An 18,204-nucleotide genomic window follows, 5' to 3' on the forward strand; every position below is an offset into this window, starting at 1 on the left:
AATGCGTTTTATTATTTTTAATATTTCAGTTTTTGTTTCATTTAAAATATCATAAAAATTGAAATTACCGCCAAATAAAATGTGTCCTATAATTTGGACTGGATATATATAATTTTTAGTCCTTTGGTCTATAATTTGATTTTGCCTATCTGGCAACGCTGACTCTTTCGTACATCGGGACTCCGGGAGGTTTCTGCAAGTTACTCTGGTCAAGGATAATTATCCTTGCTCTGGTAAAACTCCGCCGTTATTTTTTTCAAATTTCGTGATTGATATTTTAGATTATTTTTCTGTAGAATTGGACCGTTTAATGGTTTTTGGATTTGGTTCGTATAAAACTATTAAATCTTTTTGTACCTGGTAAGATAGATAACGGAAACAATCCACCCATTGTTGTAAGTTTGAGAACGACTAACATTAGGGAGTAACTGAAGTAGTAAACGTGAACATCATATACTCCATGTTAATTAGTCCATGTATACTCCAACGTTTTGTCAAGAGCAAAGACTATGGTCGTTGATCAAGAGCTTAGTGTCGTGGAGATGGTTTCAAAGTATTCTTAAGTTAACTTCGGAATTTTTACCAAAAAACTACATTTATACAAACACAAAACTTTATTGATTTAAAATTCAGTTATTGAAAGTAAAATATTGCCCTATTTAAAAGGAAGGTGGGTATCTATTTAGCATATTTACAGGGCATAGATAGATAAATAAAATGCCATAAAACACTTATGGAGAAAGTATAGAAATGCGAATACCTAGCCTGACGTTGCACTACACATTCTATCTTGGGTTTACCGTTTAACCTGTCTCTTACAATGGAGATAACAATAACTTTTCAAGAGAAAGCAATAAATTCAAAAACTTCATGTAACAATTGTATAACCATAACATGTTTGAAATAGTCAGTTCAATAAATTTCATATATTGAATGAAATGCACAAAATTCAACGCTCCAAATGAGAAACCAAATAGTGAGAAATATATTTGTTTTGCCCAAACGAAGAAAATCAACATAGGATTTTTGTGTATTTTATTTAGGCTAAGTAGTGGTGCCACCTACTGAGCCACTTATAAATTGGATGTAGGTAGAAACGTTTTTAAGGCGAGGCGAATAGCACTTTTAGCCATTCGGGATGAATATCGAATACCCAAAAATCTTCAAATCGAATACTGAGACGAATAGTAGTTTTTGATCCAAATGCCGAATCATTAGGCTTAATCCTAATACAACCTTATCGAATATTCGTTGAATAATAGGCCCGAATATTTGTTGAGTACAGGGCCAAATATTAGTCGAATAACAGGTCTAGTAGTCAAAATATTTTAATTTCTAATATCTAAATAGTAGAACTGAATTATTTAATGACATAGGTGACCTATGATGTAAATAAAAAACTAAAACAATCTGTACACACAAAAAATATCTGCTGAGAGCGAACTGACCAATGATGTACATTCTTTTGTATAGATTGTTTTATTCTAGCCGTCAACTGTCAATTGAGAGCTCTACCATAGAAATTTCTTCCCCCAAAAACAGGTTTAAGTTTCAGTCTCCCCATAGAAGCTATGTGGTGGCACAGGCTGATTGGGGAGGCGGGAATAAGGGTCTATATTTACCGAATAAAAGAAATGTTTATCTATATTTGATCAAAAACCAAAAGAGGCGTGAAACGAATATCAAGACGGTTATTCGTCTCGATATTCGACTGAATTATTAAAAGTTTTGCTTCAAGGGATGTAGGCTAAAGCCTCACAGTATGTCAGTTCCCATTTGCTTATCTAATATTATTTTTTATTGTTTTGTAACTGAAGGGGCTTACAATTTCAATTAAGTTGGCAATCTAGTCTAGAAACCTTAAAGTGCTACAAACCCGGTTATATAAGAAGGATCTCTCAGAGTAACATTAACCCAAACAAACCCTTTATCTATATTAATCTTAATTTAATTTAAACTCTAAAAAGATTAAAATGTGGTATAAATGAAGACTAGATCATGAAGGATAAATAGCTTATATTTAATTCTAGATTATAAAGTTTTTAATAGTTACTAAGTAGAATAAATTTTTCCATTACCAGATATTCCATCTTCTCCTTAATTCGTACTTTGAGACAAGTTAACAGTTCAAGACTAAGTTTGTGTTTCATTTTGAACTTTTGCCCAGCTGTTTTTATACACGGTTAGCCCCATGAGTTTTAGCACTCGAAAGTTTCACCACAAATCAAGCCCTGGGAGTTTGTGGTGCCATCTGTGGTGGGAATTTACTCCATCCGTTTTACTTGTATAACTTCATTAATTAGTTTAAACCGTAGTGTAGTTTACTTTAGCTAAAAAGATAGCTGTCATTTTAGTGATGCAAATAGATGGTAAAATATATGGAGGTGGAATTTTTAGCCGCCGCTGCTCCTTCAAAACAGGGTGCTATCTAGGGAAAGAGCACCTTATTGGTTTGCTATTGGAGCACGTGCAGAGACTGTTTTTTGCCTGTTGCCGAGAATCAAATATCTATGATAAACTGAAATCTCGTGGTGCATGTAGTGCGTTCTAAGCTCACTGACCTTTATATTTTGAAAATAAAGGTGGACACAAAATGCTTGTTTAACTAGAAATTTAGCTCTAACTTTGAACTCATTAAATTAAAACGCAAATTTATTTATAGAATGAATCATAATAGGTATGAAAACAGTAGAAATGACCTGTGACTTTAATTGAATTCTCAAAGCGATGAGGATGGCAGCCAAGTCGCCACAAAATGTTCCCCCTTCTTCCTACCGCAACTTCCAAAAACCTTCCGAGGGTGTGAAGCCCTTCAAATTTATCATACCGAATATACATTCTTTGATAACATTAGGAAACACCTGACTGGCTGAAAATTTACATCTGCCAAGGAGAAAAAAATTACTTAACAGAAAATATTTGATTTTATTAATCAAAATTGTACAAAATTGAAGTTAAAGTATTAATTAGCAATTAAATGCAAATTTAAAACAATTAAGATAGGGTTCATACACAACCTGGAAAAGTCAGGGAATATGAAAATGTTTCCAAAAGGTAAGGGAATTGGAAAATTATAGCAAAAGGTCAAGGAGTATGAAATGATTCGAAAAGATCAGGGAAAAGTCTAGGAATTTTAAAATGAACCCCAAAAAAATCAGGGGAATAAATTTTTGAAAGATGTATTAAAAATACATAATACATATTTTTCAAGATTTTACCTATAACGATTCATTTATTCTACAAAAATTATCAGGGAAAACTTGGAAATGTCAGGGAATTTAATTCTGGAAATTTTGTATGAACCCTGTAAGAGGTTTTAGACTTCACGCCCTCATGGAATTGTGGATGTACCTTATTTAAAAAAAAAAATACCTTTATTATACAGCTTCATCAGGGGTTGGGAAAAAAACCAAAAACTCCTTTTTTTGTTTAAATCAGGGGTTATTTTACTCTTAATCTATTTTTTGCTTTTGTTTAACCGTGCATACATATTACAAATCAACTAAAAAGTTTTAGTTTTGGTTTTTGTCTTACCAGAATGAAGTTTTGGTTATAGTTTCATTTTTGATTTGGTATAAATGCAGGGTGACCAGGAAATTGCCTCGAAAATTTTATTTAAAAAATTTCAAGCGAATTAAAGGAAAATATAGGAAAAACCATGAGCATAAATAAGAATTCTTATCCAAAAACAGTAGATAAAATTAAGTAAAATATAGGATGAAGAAGGGTACACGACGACGGAACGTTTTTGAGTTATATACTACATGAGAAAACTTAAGAAATTTATAGGAAGGTATTGAAAATATAGGAAATGTTGTAAATGTTTTAGCAATGTAATCATTTTGGTAAAAAAACCAATTATTAAAAAAACCACTTGGATTAAACCAGGATTTACACCATGTGGTTTAAACTAGCCAACCCTGAGCTTCGTCATTTTTACTTTTAAACAGAATAATAATTTGTTTAAATGTCCCCAATTTTAAGATTTTTCTATTCCCAAAATTCTTTTGGTTTCTTTAAACGTGAATATTAGCAAATATTATCGTTAGTGTTTATAAATGGCTCGTAAATCACATCTAGAAGTAACATGCCAGTGAAAAATTTTTAGAGCATGTATAGTTTTAAGCATAAATACTTATTAATAATACCCTCGTGTAATTAGTTTTACATCTTAGAAGCTCTTTTGTTAAATTTGTTGTATAACAGTAATATTTTTCTTTTTTAGGGAATCCTTTATTTGAAAACTCGTTATAATGACTTCAACAATGTATTCTTACCACAAACAAATACATCCTCCAACTGGAATTGAACACAGTATTTACTGCAATTTTTATGGACCCCAAGAGAAAAATTTGGTAATCGCAGGGGCAAGCCAGCTGAAAGTCTTCCGTTTAAGACCCGGTCAAGAAACTGAATCAAATTTAAAGGCCAGTTCTGCTGATTCTCCAAAACTGAAATTGGAATGTACGCATACATTTCCCCTGTTTGGAAATGTAATGTGCATACAAGCTGTCAGGTTAGTTGGAACCGCAAGAGATGCTCTTATTCTGAGCTTTCGAGATGCCAAATTTTCTGTTGTGGAATATGATCCAGGCACCCATGACCTTAGAACTGTTTCTCTCCACTATTTTGAAGATGACTATGGTATGAGAGCTGGTCATAATCAAAACATACAGGTTCCAATTGTAAGAGTCGATCCTGATAATCGTTGCGCTGCCATGTTGGTATACGCCAAAAATATTGTTATTCTACCTTTTAAACGAGAGACTACAACAGAAGAAACAGAATTAGGGCCAGCAACAAGTGCTGGAATAAAGTCACCAATTCTAGCGACATATACTGTAAATGCTACTGATTTGGAAGAGAAAATTAATAATATAATAGATTTTCAATTTCTTCATGGATATTATGAACCCACATTACTATTATTGTATGAACCAGTGAAAACTTGGCCTGGCAGAGTGGCTGTTCGTCAGGATACATGTGCTATCTTAGCTTTGTCGCTTAACATTCACCAAAAGGTTCACCCTGTTATTTGGTCCATGACTGGTTTACCATTTGACTGTACCCAAGTTCTTGCAATTCCAAAACCGATTGGTGGTGTTCTAGTTTTTGCCATAAACTCTCTACTTTATCTCAATCAGAGTGTTCCTCCCTATGGTGTATCCTTAAATAGCTTTACTGACTTTAGCACTGCTTTTCCTTTAAAGCCCCAGGAAAATATCAAAATATCTCTTGAGTGTGCACAAGCTTGTTTCATTTCATATGATAAGCTTGTGGTATCATTAAAAGGTGGAGAACTTTATGTCTTAACATTGTTTAATGATGGAATGCGAAGTATAAGAAGTTTCAATTTTGATAGAGCAGCTGCTAGCGTATTAACAACATGTATGACAGCTTGCGAGTCCAACTACATATTCTTAGGCTCACGCTTGGGCAATTCTTTACTGCTTCACTATTCAGAGAAAAATCAAGACACTCTTGCTGTTCCAAAACCAAAACAGGGTGGAAGTGATGATGGCTCTGATGACTTAAATTTAAATCAAGATAAATCTAAACCAATTGATAGTGAAATTGAAGAGAAGGATGACCTAATTGAAACTCCATCAAAGAAAGCTCGACTTGATAATATGGGTGACTGGATGGCTGGGGATGTTGCACTTATTGAAGATGCTGATGAACTTGAGGTTTATGGCAATGAAACCCAAACTGAAAAAGAGATAACATCGTACACATTTGAAGTTTGTGACAGTTTAATAAACATAGGCCCCTGTACTAAAGTGTGCATGGGAGAACCAGCCTTCCTTTCTGAAGAGTTTTCAAATAACGCAGATCCAGATGTTGAACTTGTTTCAACTTCGGGTTTCGGTAAAAATGGAGCTCTTTCAGTTCTTCAGAGATCTGTTAGACCCCAAGTTGTCACTACATTTGAGCTACCTGGGTGTGTTGATATGTGGACTGTTGCAGCAAACACTAAAAAGGAACAGAACAAAGAGAGTCAAACAAAAACAGATGACGATGACAATGAAAATAAAGACAATGCCTCTCAAAAATCTGACATGGTGAACTCTCACGCATTTCTAATTATAAGTCGTATGGATAGTAGTATGATTCTTCAAACTGGCCAAGAAATTAATGAACTAGACCATAGTGGGTTCAGCACTCAAGCCTCAACTGTTTTTGCTGGAAATTTGGGAGATAACAGGTACATCATTCAAGTTTCTCCCATGGGAGTGCGTCTTTTATCTGGGGTACGTCAGACACAGCATATCCCATTGGATGTAGGCTCTCCTATTGTATGGGCCACAGTTTCGGACCCTTATGTACTTATCATGAGTGCAGAAGGTTTGGTAATTCAGCTTGTTTTAAGAAATGATCCTATAACCAATGTTGGAAGATTGGGTGTTTACAGACCACAATTAGGATCTGCCAAATCTCGAGTACTTACTTTGTGTTTGTACAAGGATTATAGTGGCCTCTTTACAACAACTTCTAGAATGGAAGTACAAGTGGACAAACCCACAGTTCCACCTCCTGTGCAGAAGCAATCTGGAATTGATGGCGTGTTTTCAAAAGTAGATGACTTTGATGAAGATGAGCTGCTTTATGGTTCGAATGATCCTTTTGGGGAGCCAAGAGAAGATCCCATAGCTTTTTCAGAGCCAACATGTGAAAGTTCCAAAAGCTACAATGTTAATGAAGTCAAACCTACATATTGGGTGTTTGTGGCTAGAGAAAATGGGATATTGGAGATTTACAGTATTCCTGATTATAAGTTATGCTACTTGGTTAAAAATTTTCCAATGGGTCAGAAGTATCTTGTTGATAGTGTACAAGCCTCTGTTGATAAACCCACTGAGAAGCAACAGCATGAAGCTTTACCTATTCTTCATGAAATACTAGTCGTAGCTCTTGGGACAAATAAATCAAGACCATTGTTGCTGGCGAGAGTGGATGAAGATTTATTTCTCTATGAAGCTTTTCCCTTCTATGAAATTCAGGTGGAAAATCATTTGAAACTTCGATTTAGAAAAGTATCACACAATATGTTACTAAGGGAGAGAAAAACATCAAAATTTCACAAAAAAGCTGATAATTCTGAAGTTGAGAAAACCAGTGACCACTTAAGATGGCTCAGAAGCTTTAATGATATTTCTGGCTACTCTGGCGTTTTTGTTTGTGGAGCATACCCATATTGGATTTTCATGACATCGCATGGTGAGATTCGAGGTCACCCAATGAGTATTGATGGAGGTGTTACAACATTTGCTCCATTTCATAATGTAAACTGTCCAAAAGGATTTTTATATTTTAACAGACAAGGTGAACTAAGAATTTGTGTTTTACCCACACATTTGACGTATGATGCTCCTTGGCCAGTTCGAAAAGTCCCCCTCCGTTGCACACCTCACTTCGTGAGCTACCATTTAGAAACTAAAACTTACTGTGTTGTTACAAGTACAGTAGAGCCATGCAATAGAATGGTCAAGTTTAGTGGCGAAGAAAAGGAGTATGAAGTACTTGAAAGGGATGAACGTTACATTTATCCTTTGGTTGAGAAATTCATGTTGCAATTATTCTCACCAGTAAGTTGGGAAATGATACCCAACACTCGCATAGAAATGGAGGAATGGGAACATATTACATGCTTGAAAAATGTTATGTTGTCTTCAGAAGGAACTTCTAGCGGCCTTAAAGGGTATATTGCTCTTGGTACAAACTACAATTATGGCGAAGATGTTACTAGCAGAGGAAGAATACTAATCTTGGATATTATTGATGTTGTGCCTGAACCTGGTCAACCTTTAACCAAAAACAAAATAAAAGTAATTTACAGTAAAGAGCAGAAAGGCCCCGTCACAGCTTTATGCCAAGTAGTTGGCTTGCTTTTAACAGCAATTGGGCAAAAAATATACATATGGCAGTTAAAAGATTTTGACCTAGTTGGGGTTGCATTCATTGATACTCAAATTTACATCCACTCAGCCATAGCATTAAAAAATCTTATTCTAATTGCTGATATATGCAAGTCTGTCTCTTTGTTGCGATATCAAGAAGAAAGTCGAACTCTGTCTTTAGTAAGCAAAGATGTGAGACCAATGGAAGCCTATGCTATTGACTTTTTTATTGACAATACCCAGGTTGGGTTTATGGTAACTGATAGTGACAAAAACATAATCACTTTTATGTATCAGCCAGAAGCTAGAGAAAGCTTTGGTGGACAAAGACTCTTACGTCGAGGTGACATACATGTCGGTTCAGTAATTAATTGTTTGTTTCGTATTCAATGTCGTACCAGTGAATTTTTAAACAGTGATCGAAGATTAGTAACGACACTGGAGAGAAGACAAATAACTATGTATGCCACTTTAGATGGTAGCTTGGGTTATTTTGTTCCAGTATCTGAGAAAACATATCGTCGATTACTTATGTTGCAAAATGTGTTAGTAACAAACATTCCTCATTTAGCAGGACTTAACCCGAAAGGTTTTAGACTTTATCACAGTCAGCGTAAAATCTTAATGAATCCCCATAAAAATATTTTAGACGGAGATTTGTTATGGAAATTTATTAATTTGTCAGTAACAGAAAAAGCTGAATTTTCAAGAAAAATTGGTACAACAACAGATCAGGTTGTTGAAGATTTGTTAGAAATTGAAAGGATTACAGCACATTTTTAGCCCGAAAATAGGGCTCATACCATTGTTTTTTTTTCTTTTTTAATTTGTATATCTAAAATGTTGGTAAATTATTTTTACAAACCTGATATATTTGTTTTTCTTTGAATTTTACTACTTCATATTTACTGAGCTTTAAAATAAGTCCATTAAATTATGTTCCGCCAAACCAGGTCGCAAGCTAGGTTTTTTGAATGATTCTTCTTCTATCTTATTTTCAAATTAATTCAGTGGGGGGTACATCAATTACATGGCTGGTGTAAGCCTCTATGAAGTCAAATTTATGTAAATCTTTGTGCTGTGGAATTTGACCTTATTAATGTACTTTGCATGGGCACTAAGGAAAAAAGCTTTACTTATAAAATTTTAGTAATTTGAAAAATTAATTTATCTTTTACACGTTTTGAGCAATTTCACATTAAGTGCAAAAATCTCGATGTGCTAAAACTTATTTAACAGAATGTACATGTTTGGGTCTTGAAGCTCGTTTACCTGATTTTTAGGACCTAGCATGTAAAGGAATTTTAAAATTAACTCTCAATTTTTGGTTACCCCATTTGTGAACTATAAAAGCTTGATAATCTCAACGTAATAATTTTGTTTGTTGGTCTATTCTTTAAAATACAAATCCAAGCGTTAAACATTTGTTTATTGCTTATGTTACATTTACAAGAAAAATAAAAAATGTGAGAAGAGAGTAACGCTCATTTCAATTGATAAAACGGTATATTTGTATTATTGATCTCTGCGCTACCTGATTATAAATTCTAACAGGTACGAGAAAGACTTTTTCCGCGTTTTATTACGGCAAAAACAAACCGTAAAACGTAATAACTTTTGCATAGAAGGTATTATATGAATAAGATTTTCATGCCAAATAGTTCATATTTATCGATTTCAAAATCGAATTAGGCGACACCAAGTTTGTCCGAAATACACAAATTTTCTGATTCTTCTTAAATATTAACACTTGCTTTTTTGAGCTACATATATTAGTTCCCTTAGGTTTTTGGAAAACATGATAAATAACCCTAATTTAATTTTTAAGTGAAACAAAGCAAGCGTGAAAGTAATATTTAAAATAATATCGCTCGAGACCATGATATTTACTGCTGCACCACAAAAAGCGATATTTTAAATACTACTTTCACGCTTGCTTTGTTTCACTTGAAAATTAAATTAGGGTTAATTATCATATTTTTGTCTTCAATAACTTCTAACTGGCCAGAGAAGAAAGCCCGCCAAGATTTCTTAGACTCTCTCTGGTGCATTTGTAAGCGTCACCTTTGACTTCACCCTGCACTTAACTTTTCGCGTCAGAGGTCGCAACTTTCGGAGAATAGACCTTTCCATAAATTCGCTGCGACTGCCCAACTGGTTTTTCAGATAGTGCAGTCAAACCTACGGACGAATTCATTAGCTCTCTTTAGTGGGATAAAGTTAAATTTACACTGCTAGTCCAAGAGCCCATGACAAAATAAGCATGTGATAAGGTACACGATGGGTCAAGGTATTTTTTAATTAGGTTAGTGATTTGTAACAAAGAACTGTTTGTCTTACGGGTCAAAGTGGGGGCTTTCCGGGAACACGAGCTACGTTTCAAAAGCCAAACTATTCCGAAATGAAACTATTTTCTGATGAGCGTTCTGAATAACGAAAGTAACTCTGCGCTGCCAGGCCATAAAAATGAAATGAAATTATAGTACATAAGTACGGGCAACTTTGATTACTCGCTATAGTGGAAAAGCACTTGGCCATAGTTGGCCCTGACTCTCATTTATTTTGGCGCAAATTTTAAATTTGTATATTGGCATATTATAACCCCCTATTTACATTCTTAAGTCAACAAAATGGTACGTTATAAAACTTCTTTAATTATCGCCCAAATAACGGAAATATATTTAAATTATCGCAAAAAAGCGTACTATATAGTACACAATGGAAATTAAAGTTCGGAGAAAATCGAAAGTGGAATTTCACCCCGCCAAAAAGGGGCTACAGAGAGCGATGCGATATCCCTTTATCGCGCCAAGCTGTCTCCATAACCTAGCAGGCAGTCTTTGTAGCGATAGCTTATATAGTCTTTGGTACATGCTAACCTGCACTCTTATTTATTACTTCTGGCCAGACACGGCATGTGCAGTCGACATATTATTACTTCGGCACACTTATTTAGGATAGTTTGGATTATATGTAATAAAAATCGAAATATAATCTTACCAGCCCCCCCATGCACTTATTTATTACTTCGTCACACCATAAGTAACATAGTAACGATAAGTACGACACTTTCTATTGCTTTAATGCTAATTTTCTAACCAAACCTTTTTTCGGCACTGATACACTCTCTTCAAGCTGTGACTTGGACTCGCGACTTGCCGTTTTGGATAACTACTTTTTGATAAAAATTTAAGCCTAATATTGGAGAGCACGTTCTGGAGTCGCGAGGGGCTTTGGCTTTGTTTTGAAGCCCGCGTGCGAATCATGCGTGATATAAAAATATGAGCTCGTGGCGCCGAGAAAACATTTTTTAATTTTTATAATTTTAGCCTAATATTCCGCCTATCTATCGGAAACCAGATATTTCGGCTTAGCGGAAGTTTCGCATATTTTAGACACTAGAGGGCTCTTTGCTGAGAAAACGTCTTGATTACGCAATAACTATGAAAATCAGTTTGGTTGTAAATCTCGTTAATTGTCATACTTATTGTTATTATGTTACTTAAGGTCACATTTATTCCTATTTATTACTTCTGGATATACACGGCTTCGACAGTTCGATTACATTAATTAGTGGTCTTTTCCACTTTCTTTGACGGTTTTAGCTGTAAGTACAAAGCGAGAGAAGGCTGCAACTATCCAGAATGTGGTTTTCGGATTAATATTTTTGGAAAGGTAAATACAGCATTTCTTTGTTGTTTTACGAGATGATAGATTATCTTTTGAATAATTGTTGCAACTTATCTTTATTATTAAGAAAATAGTTTACCGTATTTAGGGCTAGTTAGTAAGGCTTAGGCTTAGCCTTTGCTATCTGATTCTGTCCCTCTTGTAAGCTAATGTTATGCAATTATATGTTACCTAGCCAAGGACGTACCTTTGGGGGGGGGGACAGGGGGGAGGCTCCCCCCCCCCCCAAAGTTTTGTAGAGTTGGCAAATCGAGGTGGACTTGGCAAAATGAAAATTATGAAACATGTTAGTTAATTAAAAAAACTCCTAAATCGATAGTCAACAAATCATTTAGAATTTCCCAGCAATTTACTTCCCTAAAGTCATTAACTATGTTTGAGATTTCTATGTAGTTGCTTCTCCTTATGTATAACTTTCAAGACGGAACTTGTGGTAAAACCTTTTTAAATAGTCATTTTTCCTACAGCACCTTATAAAATGGAAAGGCAGATAGACGCGTGATAGAGAATATCGGTTGTTCGTTATTATTTCAGTGTTCATTTTCTACGTTAAATTTGGCAATCTGTATAAAATTTATAAAAATAGTTTTAATTTCTATAGGAGATGTTACAGTTTTTTTAGGGAAAATTAGGTAAGTCTTGAATATTATAGTGATATTCTTTAGGAAAGTGAAAATTTCACAAGCCAATATTCCTAAAGTTGCGTTGGATAAAGATAACGTGTGATCATATGGTGTGATACAGTGTCGGTTGTTCTTACGTTAATATTTCAGTAATAAGTGTTTGAATTGTTTATGTTATATTTCGGTATGAATAATTCCAGTTATTCAAAGCAGTTCAGTTCATAGATATAAGAAATGTATATAAAGGTCTAGATAAATTTCGGGGCGTCTAAGCCTAACATAAAATACGGAATTGACACCTAGCAGACACCGATGAAGGCACGTGACCAAGAGCGCGAGCTCTCTTAGCATTTTAGTACTAAGTGCTTGACCTTTCCGCAGGCCGTAGTCTTTAGACACCATCTGTTGGTGACTTTTAGTATAATTTTTTAGCAGGAGACAATGGCTCTCGCGACGATAGCACGAGCTTTCTTACCGATAGATAGCGCCTTATAAGGATAGCCTGCAGAAATTACGCGTTTCTGCTAGCTGTCACCTCCGTATTCACTCCGTTTGAAATATTTTATCTAGACCTTTATATACGTTTCCTATATCTATGGTTCAGTTAAACAACAACTAGTATTCGTCAAGATGAAATGTATCTATTTTTTACTACAGCGGGTTACACGACGAGAAAATAGTAAGCGGGTTTGATGAGATTTTTAAATTGCTGTAACATCGTTCAATCTCTGTTTTCTTCTTCGTGTATCTCCTTTATATATAAAGAGAGTACGCAAATGCTTCACTCAATATAACTAGAAGCCGAGCCATTTTCGCCATTGAATTGGGAATAGTCCCGCTAGAATGACATATTCGCGTTCGGTAGTCGTGGTTTCGCGAAACAAATTCTGAAATTTCCAGTCGGCGCACTCAGACGTCAACTCTATCATTATACTGGTGGCGCCATCTATAACTTCCAAAGTACATTAGTACCATTAATTCAATTGTATAGTATATAGTTCCCGCCGCTAACAGCGGATGGCGCCACCGATTATAATTTTAATGAAACATTTAAATTGAAATCTACCGTAACAATCCAAACTTAGACGACTTGACAAACTTTGGTTTTTACTTGGCAAATTTCACTTACCTCCCCCCCCCAAACGTACTCTCTTCGGTACGCCCCTGTACCTAGCTAGCTCATATCCAAAAGTTAAATTATTCTTCACTGTTTGTTTGGGAATTTTACATTGGTCGCATAGGCCTAACTATTTATAATACTTAGTTAATAGTAGGTTTTCAGTTTGCTTCTGTTTAAATTAGATGTACTTTTGTTTAGAGAAACTGTCTTTGCTAAAGTATATTCTTGCTGGCTCTGAGGTCTACATTTAGCGTTGAAATTATACACAATGTATATACTAATTTAAAGTATTAAATATAATTTATTATACGTTTGATTTGCTCGCGTTCTACATGTCGAGCAGTCTCATCGGTGTCGTGTTTTCTTTTCAAAGCATTGATACTGGTCTTGTGGCAGTCAATATGAACTTAAATTGAAGTGACCCATTATTCCGACTTTCCCATCATTTTCTCTCACAAAACCTTCACAATTGCTTCATTTTCAAACGATTTATTGCAGAAATAACAAGAGTTAGCTGGGTGTTAAATTTTAAACGGGGTTTTGAAGAGCGGCCGACGTAAAATTGTAAGACGCGTTTCAGGTACAACGTTGAAACAGCAAATACGACACAACGATTGCTCGTATGTAAAATGTTCATAGAACATTTTTGGTAGGAAATAGCCGGACCCTAATGTTCATACTTGGGTTTATAGCCGTACATACAATACTAAAGTAGATATTCGCGATAAACCATTACTGTGCACCGGTTTTCCCCATAACCATTGCTCGTAAAACAACTATTTCTAACAGTAACCTGTGAAAAGATATGTTTTTGTTTGAGTAATTACTCCTAAAATATTTAATTACGCAATTTTGAACCATTCTTCATTTTTTATTTAAAAACACTAGCTTTCTACAATTTGAAGAAAAAAGAAACGTTTTCTAGTGCATTCTTAGCGATTGGAAATTATGGTAAAAAGAAAACTATTTCTAACACTAACCTGTGAAAAGATATGTTTTCTTTTGTGTATTTATTCTTACACGATTTAATTATGCAACTTTGAGCCATTCTTCAACTTTAATTAAACATAAGTCGCTTTAGAGATGTCAAAAAAACTGCGTTAGCGGCCAGCTAAAGTCGGCCATTTAATCTTAGGCGAAATAGAGTGTTAGTTCGCCAGTGCGGCGACGATGGCGTAACTTTCGTTGCCAGCCAAACGAAAAGCATGGGCCAAAGGCAGGGTTTTTTAAAAGTTCTAATCAGACCATGCGACAAAATTTCAAAAATCGTTCTAGTTTGTTATCCGATTTCTATGGTTACGCCTTATTTATGAAAAAATTCATGTTTCTTAAAGAAGAAATATATTAGATCAAAAAGGAGGTTTTCTTCTCTTTTTAATGGCACCGCTTATTTCAGTCGTTAACTCAGTCGCCGGCGCTGCAATAAGTCGAGCCATTAACCAGTAAATTGCTAGCAAAATGATATTAGTATCCGAAGACGTCCTTCAAAGACTGAAAAACGGAATTACCGAAGAAAAACTGGTTCCCACTTTGGATAAAGAAATTGACTCCATTCTCAATAACGACAATACTAATCTAAAAACTTAATTTATATAATCAAACGCTACAACGTTATTTAAATAAGAATCGTCACCCTATTGAAAAACAAACCGTTAAAAGACCTGGTATAGTCTTAGTCGATAGCTACGCCGTAAAATTTTAGTTTTGAAAACGAAAACATTTGAGAGAGTTGGCCGTTTTCGGTCTATCGAAATCTGGCAGCCTTGCCTGCCTTCCGGCATGTATCTCCATACCGAAAATGGTCGACGATTACGCCGCCGCAAATATTTTACTAAACTGATCAGTTATTTTGAATTATCGACTAAGACTATGAAGAAATAGCTTCTTGAATTCCACCCAGCCTTTTCAATGATGCATTTTCGGTGTACACTTGAACTCACAAGGCGAGTACCCGAGATGTTTATTTCCGATTTTGTTCAAAGTCGGACGTAATGTAGACCAATATGAGATATGAAATTTCCCAAAAGGAGACGTTGCACTACCCATTCGTTTTGCCATGGCAACCGAAAATGGTTTTGACCACTTAAAACAAAAATGAGATTTTTTCCTTATTTTACCCAAAAATTCTTACAATTTTAACGCAAAAATGTTCCAATTTACCCAAACTTGATGAAATTTATCTAAATGTGGTCCAAATTACCCATTTCGTGATTTTCAATTTTTTTTTAAATTTTCCCATGGTTTTTTAAGTGGAGATTTTTTTGTTTTAAGTGGTCAAAAACATTTTCGGTTGCCATGGCAAATCGAATGGCTAGTGTAACGTCTCCTTTTGGGAAATTTCATATCTCATTTAGGTCTACATTACGCCCGACTTTAAACAAAATCGACAATAAACACCTCTTGTACTCTCCTTGTCAAACTTTACAAAACAACAATGTTCCAGAACAATATGTGAAGAATCCAATACGTTTTTTAAATTCCCTATCGTACCGTTTACCACCACTTAGCACGCTGCAATGGGCAACGTTGTGATTGTAATAAAATAAATAAAATGTTAATCATATGTCTCGAGTATTTATTTAATATTAATATCTCATGATGGATGGTTGTGCGGAAATGTTAACTTAACAAACAACAACGTGAGAGGGGAGGGCGCGCTAAAGGGATTTTTTATCTCGTAGGCGGGGCCAAAGCCGTCAGAGTGATCTTACCATACGGGATGCGGCAGGATAAGAATTCCAAGTAGAGTAATGAATTTAATTGATCTGCAAAAACGTTCGAGTCAAAATAAGGGAAATCGTTATAAACTTGTCTGTATTGACATTTTTTGTAAATTCGCCTTTGTTGATCCAGTGAAAGATAAAAAGGGGAATAGCATAGTGAATGCACTGAAAAAGATTTATGATCAAGGAAGAAAACAAAAACGGATTCAGAGTGACCATGGCAATGAATTTGTGTGTCAAGATGTAGAATTTTTTACGACCGACTCGTAAGTTAAAGCGAATATCGTCGAACGTTTTATTCGATCGTTTAAATCTTGAATGTATCGATATTTAACCGGCTAAATACAAAGATATATTGGAAAAAGTTTCGATTCCTGAAAGTTTATTTGCAATGATCTACTTAAAGGAAACAATTTACCTTTATTACTAAAAACAATACAGATATTGGGTTAAAAAAATTATAAGAAACTTTTTTTCATATTTAACTTTGAAAACACTGCTGCCATCTAGGATAATAATTATGGCGCGAACTTTAAGCTTTTCTTTGTATTCCAACAAGATATATGTTGACGTACTCCAAGATTTAGTTCAACAGCACAGTGTTCCAAAAGCACGATTTTTTGGCCAAAATTCCAGAGAGTGCATATAAATATTTCTTCATATTTTGTTTATTCAGAATATCTGGATTTGTCAAATATAAATATTTTTTTTCATGCGACCCCTAGCGACCAAGTTAGCTTAGTTTTGAACAATTTTGACTTTTACATTCGATAGATTAAGCTATTCAAATCACGTACTATTTTTTGAATGGCGATGTTTCCAGTATAAATAAAGATACGAAACGAAAACCATCTCAAAACGCACAAAATCAGCCATCTTTAACTCCTAACGTTGCGAGCCTATTTCGCCCCCTCGCACGCGTCTCCCCTCTTTAGGAGTTTTTACCCCGCGCAACCTCCCGTTTTTACTACTGTAGTTTTTTGTTGTTCGACTCCAAGGCCATTTCGAAATTTAGGGTTTGAAACCCCACCATTCGGCTCGCTCTTCCGAGCTCTTTATGTGGAAGGATTAAGTCCGGCATTGTTATAGCGCTGTCAAATTGGCAGCAGTTGCAATGCCCTTGAGAACCGCGAAGTCCGAATGACGAGGTGACCGTCGCTATCAATAGAGCGATAGCGAAGGGAAAAGCAAAAAGATGTTTGAACCCTTTTTCGACACAAGGGGATGAAATTATCTGAAACTAGGATTTAATACCATTGAAAATCGTATGAGAAAACACGTATGCTCTGACGTCAAAATGATGAAATAAAAACGGTCCCCTAGATAGAGACGGAAATCGGCCGATATAACCATTCCAAGTTCGATGTATGAATTCCTGGTAGACAAGAAGTCATATAATGTAATTAAGGTGAAAATCGTTGCTAACTCTGTTAGTTCGGCAACCATTGATGTGTATCTATGATAAAACAATTTCTTTAATATAGCCCAAATCTAGCCAAGATTTGGGCGGTTTTTTGGCTGGAAAAATAAAATGTTTAAAAAAAATTCCTTGAACTTTGTACGCAAATGTTGTCTTTATTTGGAATAAAAAAGAAAAAAAAATACTATTTTTGAGTAAATTTAAGTTTTGGAATTTTTTTGGAACACTGTGCACAGGGTTATTATAAGTACACCCATAGAAGTGACTTCAAAAAACTCTAAAATCATTGGGAACAACCTAAACGGATATGTTGACTTTAGCCCACCGGCGAAGAAAAAACTAACCAAGGGGTGCTGATGGAACATTACGGAACTCCACAAAGGTCGTTCAAAGCTTGATTAAGTCAACCGAACCGCCGTGGATTAGCCATGGATAAAATACATATGTTTGTAACTAATTTGACTTTTACTTCATTTTAAATATTTCAACCAAACATTTTCCAATTAAGTATTGCAGTCAGTGGCGTAACGACAACGTTTGGGGCCCCCAGCAGGATAAAAAAAACTATTTTATTTGTTATCAAGCATTAGTACAATTTTCGTAACAAAAAAATTATTCTTAAGACGAAAGGGCCCCCTATTTTGTTAAAATGTCATACCGCCCCCCCCCCCCCCACGGTCGCGGGCTCTGCGGGTCCCTAGTTACGCCACTGTAGTATGTACACCTATTG

The 18,204-nt window shown here is 35.2% G+C and overlaps 1 protein-coding gene across 1 annotated transcript; it reads left to right on the forward strand.

The window, feature by feature from the left end:
• Positions 1-295: 295 nt before the first annotated feature.
• On the forward strand, positions 296-8,767 carry Cpsf160 (cleavage and polyadenylation specificity factor subunit 1). Its single transcript, XM_090170583.1, has 2 exons — positions 296-326; positions 4,226-8,767. The coding sequence occupies exon 2, from the start codon at positions 4,254-4,256 to the stop codon at positions 8,679-8,681; it is 4,428 nt and encodes a 1,475-aa protein (XP_090026709.1). The 5' UTR covers positions 296-326; positions 4,226-4,253; the 3' UTR covers positions 8,682-8,767.
• The last annotated feature ends 9,437 nt before the right edge of the window (positions 8,768-18,204 follow it).

This window comes from Leiobunum rupestre, chromosome 4 (genome assembly GCF_980474605.1).
Source record: "Leiobunum rupestre chromosome 4, qqLeiRupe1.1.hap1, whole genome shotgun sequence".
In the NCBI taxonomy this organism is placed as follows: Eukaryota; Metazoa; Arthropoda; class Arachnida; order Opiliones; family Sclerosomatidae; genus Leiobunum; species Leiobunum rupestre.